This window comes from Panthera uncia, chromosome D2 (assembly GCF_023721935.1).
Source record: "Panthera uncia isolate 11264 chromosome D2, Puncia_PCG_1.0, whole genome shotgun sequence".
NCBI lineage: Eukaryota > Metazoa > Chordata > Mammalia > Carnivora > Felidae > Panthera > Panthera uncia.
Window position 1 is genome coordinate 16,679,028 of NC_064818.1, and position 8,266 is coordinate 16,687,293.

Consider the following 8,266-nt stretch of genomic DNA (forward strand, 5'->3'; position numbering starts at 1 on the left):
AAAAATAGAACTACCCCATCATCCAGCAATTGTACCAGTATTTACCCAAAGAATACGAAAACACTAATTCAAAGGGATGTGTGTACCACTTTGTGTCGACCAGCATTATCTACAATAGCCAAATTATGGAAACAGCCCAAATGCCCATGGACTGATGAGTGGATAAAGAAGATGTGATATGTACACACACACACACACACACACAGTGGAATGTTACTCAGCCATAAAAAAGAATGGAATCTTACCATTTGGAACAATCTGGATGGAGCCAGAGAGTATTATACAGAGCAAAACAAGTCAGTCAGAGAAAGACAAATACCATATGATTTCACTCATACATGGAATTTAAGAAACAAATGATTATAGGGAAAACAAAAGAGAGGCAAACCAAGAAACAGACTCTTAGTTACAGAGAACATACTGAAGGTTGAAGGGGGAGAGAAGTGGGGGATGGGTTAAATAGGTGGCAGGGATTAGGGAGCGCACTTGTGACAAACGCCACGTGATGTACGGAAGGGTTGTTGAATCACTATATTGTACACCTGAAACTAACGTTACACTGTATGCTCACTAAGTGGGATTTAAACAAAAGCTTCAAAGAAACACAACCAAATACCTTTTCCTCCCTCAATAAACTTCCTAAAAAAAAAAAAAAAAAAAAAAAGCCATGCCCTTATTCCAGACTACATGAACTTCAGGGTTTGTAAAAGGAGATCTCAACATGGAGCGAGTCTAGCTCAGAGTCTCTTCTCTCTCTCTTTTTTTTCCATAAATTTCCTTTAATGTTCATTTATTTTTGAGAGAGAGAGAGAGACAGAGACAGAGAGTGAGTGGGGGAGGGGCAGAGAGAGAGGGAGACGTAGAATTGGAAACAGGCTCCAGGCTCCGAGCTGGCAGCACAGAGCCCGACGCGGGGCTCAAACCCACGAACCGGGAGACCTGAGCCGAAATTGGACACTAAACCGAGTGAGCCACTCAGGTGCCATTCTGCCTCCCTCATTGTCTTCTTCAGAGCACAAGTCAGGTTGCTACCTGAATCTGTGTCTCCCAAATTGCAACTCTAATTGCTCAAACGAATGTCCGTGTGCTTTAATTTTCAGTGAATTATTTCTTTGTCAACATTTTGAGGTGATAAAGCACCAACTTAAAAAAAGAAAAAACTACATCAAAGAGTCTAGAATTAAATACATGTGCTAAAGTTTTGGCCAAATACATTGCACAAGTGGTCTCAAAGTATTCTAATTTTAGGTTCTGCCACAAAGGGAAAACAGCTACTGTGGACAAGAAGGTACACTTCTCAATGGCTGGCAGAATTTAAGGTCATTAAATTCTCAAAAAAGAAAGCTCAGGGATGCCTGGGTAGCTCAGTCGGTTAAGCGACCCACTCTTGATTTTGATTTTGGCTCAGGTCATGATCTCATGGTTCATGGCTTCAAGCCCTGAGTCAGACTCCACACTGACAATATGGAGCCTGCTTGGGATTCTCTCTCTCTCTCTCTCTCTCTCTCTCTCTGCCCCTCCTGCATGCTCTCTCTCTGTCTCTCTCAAAATAATTAAATAAACTTAAAAAAAAAAAAAAGAAAGCTCAATCAGACTTAATGTGCTTTTCAGCTTCCTTCTATTCTATCCACAACCTAAGTTATTCAGGTTTTAGAACTATGAAGAAAAGCACAGAAAGATTCTGTGATGTTCCAGAAAGCACATGCCAAGTGGGTAGGAATTCAGGGTGGGAATGAAGAAGTGGTTGGATTAGAGGAAGGACAGAATGCAGGGAAGAGACTGCCTCTTGGTGAATGGTGTCAGATGTCAGTGACTTTGAGGTCTGTGTTGCAAGGCCCAGGTCCCAGACCTTGACCTACAAAATCTAAGAAGAGGTGTGGGTTACTGAATAAAGCCCTAGATTAAACGTCTGCATTCCCCGACCTCCAGGAACTTGTGAATAACAAAACAAAAACAAAAACAAACAGATATGAAAAAAAAGTTGATTTAGCTGAATAGGAGATGGCCGGTCCTCATTCTGGCTTCAAGTCAGAATACCAGTGTTTCAGAATTGAATAAGAGCAAAAAAACCAAAAAACAAACAAACCAAAAAACCAAAAAACCCCATACAGTCAGCCTTGAACAACACAGGTTTGAACTTCACCAGTCTACTCAGATGCAGATTTTTTTTTCTAGAACTACAGTACAGTACTATAAATGTATTTTCTCTTCTTTGTGATTTTCATGACATTTTCTTTTCTCTAGCTTTATTATAAGACTACAGTATAGAACACATAAACATACAAAATATGTGTTCATTGACTGTTTATGTTATTGGCATGGCCTGCAGTCAATAGTAATTAAGTTTTGGAGGAATCAAAAGTTATACACAGATTTTCGCTGTGGTTGGCGCGCCTAACCCCCACGTTGTTCAAGGGTTAACTGTATTTTCAGAAGTTATTTATTACTTCATTCCTGTTATAAGCATGAACTTTAAAAGGTACCTTATATTGGCGGAATATGCAGGCACTGACTGACATTTTCCAGGGTGTTAAAACATTGGGTGGGCTCTTACATAATTACGTTTTGGGTTTATACAAATAAAGTCTTAGCATCATAGACATTCTATAGAAATTTCTGTTCACGCTGGGATGTTATTTCTGATGTAAGGGGGGCCTATTTCAATATGTTCACCTCACTGAGTATATGCCAGAACACAGAGCCTGCCTTTAAAACTGGGGGGTTGGCATCATCCGAGCTGCCCCTTATGACCTGGTGACGAACTATTGGGGGTGATGGTGGGGGGTCCGGAGCTGATGGCCAAGAAAGAATTCTTGAAGATGTCTTTGGTGCAAAAAGGTGATTTTATTAAGGCATGGGGACAGGACCCGTGGGCAGAAAGAGGTGCACTGGAGTTGTGAAGAGTGGCTCCTTATATACTATGGGGCTGGGGGAGGTAAAGTCAAAAAGGAAGTTTCCAAAGAGATTTTCATATGCTAAAGACTCACAGATTACCGGTAGCCTAGCTATTGTCAAGCTAAGGTTGTTTTCCTCTCTAGCAAAGCCTTATTAACATTAAGACAGTAGGGAGAAATGTTATGCTCTGTATTTGCCTGAAGTATTTGTCAATGGGCTGCAGGTTGCAAGGAAATTGGATTTTACCTGTTTTTTTCTTCTTGCCTTTGTTCCCAATATCACTATGGAAGGGAAGGGGATGTTGGGGCTCCAGGAAACTGAGTCTGGAGGCTTCTGGAGATTAGGCTATTGATAAGATTGCCTTTTTCTCGTAATTTACTAAGATATTTGTAAACTGACAGAGACTCACATCCTGTATGACTGTGATCTCTATCAGTTAACCATTTGTTTTCTTTCCTTTCCTTTGTCCTCAGGCAGCCAGGAGTGCCTGAGGAGTGCCTGAGGACTACAACTTACCCCTCTGCTAGGCCCTGTAGGACAGACAGCAATGCGACACATGAAATTAAAGGAATTCATGCCAGGGTGTGACCCAAGATCAAAACGTTTCCCACCCTCTCCTCTCCCTTAGTCCCCCACACCAGCAATTTGTAACTTTCCCAAAGAGGCCCTCTGTTTAAAGAGGCTAATGAATGAATACCTGAAATCCGGAAATGTGACTAGGTAATTAGTGGAAGGTGAGGCACAGTGAGGAGATGGAAAATTCTGGGCAGTGGGTGGGGTGGGAAGCCTTCCTGATGCTCTCAAATCACACTGCCTGCCCTGAGGCTTCTTAGGGTCAATATCAACCTGTGGCAAGGGTCCAGCAGAGAACATCCGCCAATGTTAAACACACTGATCATGGGGCGGACTCTACAGGGTGGTAGGTTAAAGGGGAAAAGACCCCCAAAATGCAGGCCTCTTTTACGTTGGGTGTCTGAAGCACTCAGAACACTTTATAATTATGATCCTATTGGGTATTTAGAACAATTAAATCTCTTTGATAATTAAAATCAATACTCAGCGGGCATTAAATTTATCCGCTCTATATGCACTGCATTGGCTTTTAGTCCGTGGAGGGACTGTTGTCTGCTAATCGGTCCTTACTTCCTTACCTTTCTATCTCTAATCTGGTTGTAACTGTCATTTTTATTCTGCCTAGAAAGGATACAGCTTGTTTCTCTCTCCCTTTTCTCTCCCAGAGGTGTGAGTCGTGTTTCTTTTCGCCTCAGAGCTGATGGATAGTTTCTGAGATTTGTTTTCCCTACTTTTGTCAACATTTCCATCGAGAATTACTCTTGTGCTCACAGCCAGGCTGAAAGGCGTGTTTGTTTGCGGTTTGAAGTTCCAAAAGTGGACCTAGAGCTCTTCTTGGCTGCTGTCCGTAGGGCTGGACATTGTCACTGACTGAGGCCAGCATGCCCTGGAGGGAACAAGGGACTCGCTCCGGTCTGGGTGTCCCAACCCTCCAGGCAGCGAGCTGGACTTAAAAGGAGGTCCCGATTCAGGCCTGGGGGAGGGGCAGGGGTCCTGTGGCCAGAGCCCCGCCTCCCCCACCTCATTTGGCCGGGACTCTGCCTGTAGGGCCCTGGCCTCTGGGGACGAAGACCGCGGGCGGGGGGGTCCTCCAGCACTGCCTGACCTTCTCTCCGAGCGGGAGCCTTTGTCCCCCACCCCCTCACGAGCCGTCCGTCGGGTTGCATCGGACGTGGGGGCTCCCTCGGTAATTACAAGCAGCTTTGGCGGCCGGTGGGAAGGCCACCTCGCCAATGGAGCCGTCCCCCAGGACTGTGGGCAGGTGAGGGGGGAGTCCAGGGAGGGGCCTGAGGTGAGGCGGGGCGCGGGGCGGTGCTCGGGAGTGGGGGCGGGGCGAAAAGTAAGGGGGCAAAGTTGGAAGTGAGCAGGGATGCGGGGGCGGACACAGGCGTAGGGGGCCTGGGGGCAAATGGGCGGGGCTGGGGGGGTGAGCCGGGCCGGGGCGGGGGCCGCCAGGGGGGTCCGGGCGTGAGGCGGGGAGGCGGGGCGGGGGCGGGGGCGGAGGCGGAGGCCGGGAGGCGGGGAGGGGAAGTGGGTGGGGCGCCACCGGGAAGGGGGCGGACCCGAGGAGGCTTGGGGCCCGGGTGGCGGCGGCGGCGGCGGGACAGGCGCGTGGCCGGGTCCGGCGCGATGAGCGGGGCCGGAGCCGCTCCGGGGGCGGCGGACGCGGTCCGGGGGCTGCGGGTGGACGGACTGCCCCCTCTGCCCAAGAGCCTGAGCGGGTTGCTGCACTCGGCGTCGGGCGGCGGCGCGTCGGGGGGCTGGCGACACCTGGAGCGTCTGTACGCGCAGAAGTCGCGCATCCAGGACGAGCTGAGCCGCGGGGGCGCGGGCGGCGGCGGGGCCCGGGCCGCGGGGCTGCCCGCCAAGCCTCCCAACCTGGACGCCGCGTTGGCCCTGCTCCGCAAGGAGATGGTAAGGGGGGCTCCGCGGGTCGGGGCGAGGCGGGGGGGTTCCCCGTCCGGGCTCGCCGTCCCTGGAAAGTTCGCCGGGACCCGCGCTCTGCTCCGGAAGTCCGCTCGCCCACCCGCCCCTTTCTGGCTCTTTTGCTCCTGGAGCCGGCGCCGAGTGAGGGATCCTGTCCTCTCTGCCCACGGTGCAACCCTCACCCGGGGAGGGTCCCCACCCAAAAGGCAGTTTTCGGAGCCCGGGCGCCCCAGGTCCGGCCCCAGCTGGCTCGGAAACGGGAGGCGCGTTGTGGGGTTCGCTCGTGGCCTCTGGGCGGACGCGGCGCGCCGCGGTCAATCCTCTCCCGAGTGAAACAGACCTCCGGGGTCAGGGAAGAGCTTTCACTTCGGCTGCGGGGTGAAGGGCTGTGTGCGACTGTGTTTTGCTGCCTGGGAGAGGACAGTTTTTTCCGCGCGAGTGTAGACAGCAGATTGGAACAGCCCTCGCCCCCCTCCCCCGCGCCCCAGGCGGCGCGTGCAGAATCCGATTACTTCGGGATGGCTCCAGCCTCAGATGGCTGTGAAGGCGAGCGCTCGGCCCATCCCCTCTCAGCGTGGTGGAACCGAATCCCCCAACCCGCTTCCCCGTCTGGGTGAAGCCCGTGTGGGTTCTTCGGGTCGTGTCTGGGCGCCAGACAATGGGGCTTAGCTTTTTTCAGTCCTTTGGAAGTACATTTGGTGATGTGGACCGGGACACAGGATTTCAGGTGACGCCAAAACAGGGCAAGGGCTGGGATTTAGGTGACCTCGAGCCTTTCTCCAGCTTTCTCCAACAGGCTTAGGCTAGGCCAGCGGAGAACAAACTTCCCTCCTTTCTAACTTCCCGCTGGGCCCTGACCACCTACCCCTGGCCACCGGGCTTTCATCTTGGAATCGGCCCCTTCCTTTCACTTAGTGCAGGTTCTTATCCTCTTTTAAGTACAGGTAGAAACTTTATTAAGGAAATCTAATACACGAAAGCTGCTTTTTTCCTAAGACTCAATTTGCCAAAAAACTTATCACAGAAATCCTTTGTAGATGCATCTGGTACGTTAAGATACTGTTTAGAAACAACTTATGTCTTTCTTTCTTTTTTTTTTCAGGAGCATATCCATTCTGAAAAGTGAGACTTAATTAAATCTGGAAAAGCAGTCTTGTTTTTTAATCAATTAGATATTGTCTTCCCACTCTGTGGCTGGCACTGAAATTGTGATTTCCAGTTCTCTCTGAATAGATTTTCTAAGCTTCTTACAGAATGACTCAAATTCCAAGACAACCATTTTTGATTTATTAATAAACATTAATTGACACCAGCATTGCACAGCTAGTGAGCTGCATTTTAAGTAGATAAATCCACATCTAGGATGTTTACAGTTGGGATTTAGATGTGGCACAAATACGGGGGTGAAATGGGAGTACTCATCCTGGGTTAAGTTCGACACTGGAACAGACAGGAAAACCTCAGGGCCACTCCTTTTCTGAAGCTCTGGTTCATAAACACACTCTAGTGGCTTGGGAGTCGATGTGCTATTCCCAGAAGTATTTTTCCAGGTCCCTCCTGGTTCAGATGGAGAACAGCCACAACCTTATAATTATGCCTTGGACCAGAACTCTAAGTATTTGAAATACAAGGAAAAATAAACTACTATCTTTGGTCCGTCTGATATTTAGCTGAGATAAAGATAAGATATGGCTACAGGCCTTGACAAGTTCTTTCACAGAATGCCCCAAGGTCTTTAAAAGTACTCTAGGTGTTTGGGCTTTTTTTGTTTTTGTTTTTTTTGTTAATGTTTATTTATTTTTGAGAGAGAGAGAGAGACAGTGTGAGCAGGGGAAGGGGCAGAGTGAAAGGGAGACACAGAATCCGAAGCAGGCTTCAGGCTCCCAGCTGTCAGCATAGAGCCCAACGCGGGGCTCGAACCCACGAGCTGTGAGATCATGACCTGAGCTGAAGGCCGAAGCTTAACCGGCTGAGCCACCCAGGCGCCCCTCTGGGTGTTTGGGCTTTAAGAGATTTACTAGCCTGGGGCAGTGGGGTCCAAGTAGTAACTTAAACGGAGTTCATTCCTGAATTATCTGGAATAATTTGTGTTGATCTATTTCATTGGAAGGCCCCGAGGTCAAATCTGTGTCGAGGGGTGTACTAGAAGTCCTGGCAGAATGTGATTAATCCCTTTTTGAAAAAGTCCTGTGCAGTCACAGATTCATGTGATTAATCCTTTTTTTTTTTTTTTTTTTTTTGAAAGTCCTGTGCAAGCCAGCAGTGGTGGTGTCACAAGGCCTCTCTGATAATCAACAAGGGAATAGCGCAGATTGTACCTTAAAGAGGGAGCAGGCACTGGGAAGGTGGGTTCCAGAGAGCCTCAAGTAGCGTGGGAAGGGTTGAAGTGGAAGACTGGCACAGAATCGGACTTTGAGGAATTAACTTGATAGCAGGGTGCAGAGGAAGCAGGAAGTGGGGGGTGCTAGAGGTGTGCTTGGAGAAGGTGAGAGCCTCCAGCGGGGTGGAGGCCAGTGACCAGGAAACAAGAAGCAAATGGGAGACACTTCTCTGAAGCAGAAAATGCAGGAGTTGCCAGTTAACTATTAGAGTCTGGGAGGAGACGTTAAGTTTTTTTATGGAAAGTGCAGCTAAGCAAAACAATGAAAAGTTCCTCATAGACCTAGCACCCTGAGATAATCACTGTTAATAGTTTGGGATATTTCCTGTGTAGGCACAATGTAAATGCTTTCTGTACATCAGAACTTCTCCATGAGATGGATACTCAAATTCTTTCTTCCTTCCTTCTTACCTCCCTCTTTTTTCTCTCTCCCTTTCTTTTCTTCTCTTTATTTTTCCTTCCTCCTTCCTTCCTCCCTCCCTCCCTCCTCCC

General features: G+C 48.8%; 1 protein-coding gene across 1 annotated transcript in view; it reads left to right on the plus strand.

Moving 5' to 3' along the window:
- The first annotated feature begins 5,048 nt into the window (after positions 1-5,048).
- FAM89A (family with sequence similarity 89 member A) overlaps positions 5,049-8,266 on the plus strand; it is a 20,418-nt gene continuing 17,200 nt past the window's right edge. The window contains exon 1 of the mRNA XM_049645035.1: positions 5,049-5,382. Within this exon, the coding sequence (XP_049500992.1) occupies positions 5,098-5,382 (285 nt within the window). The 5' untranslated portion in view covers positions 5,049-5,097. The remainder of the gene's footprint in view (positions 5,383-8,266) is intronic.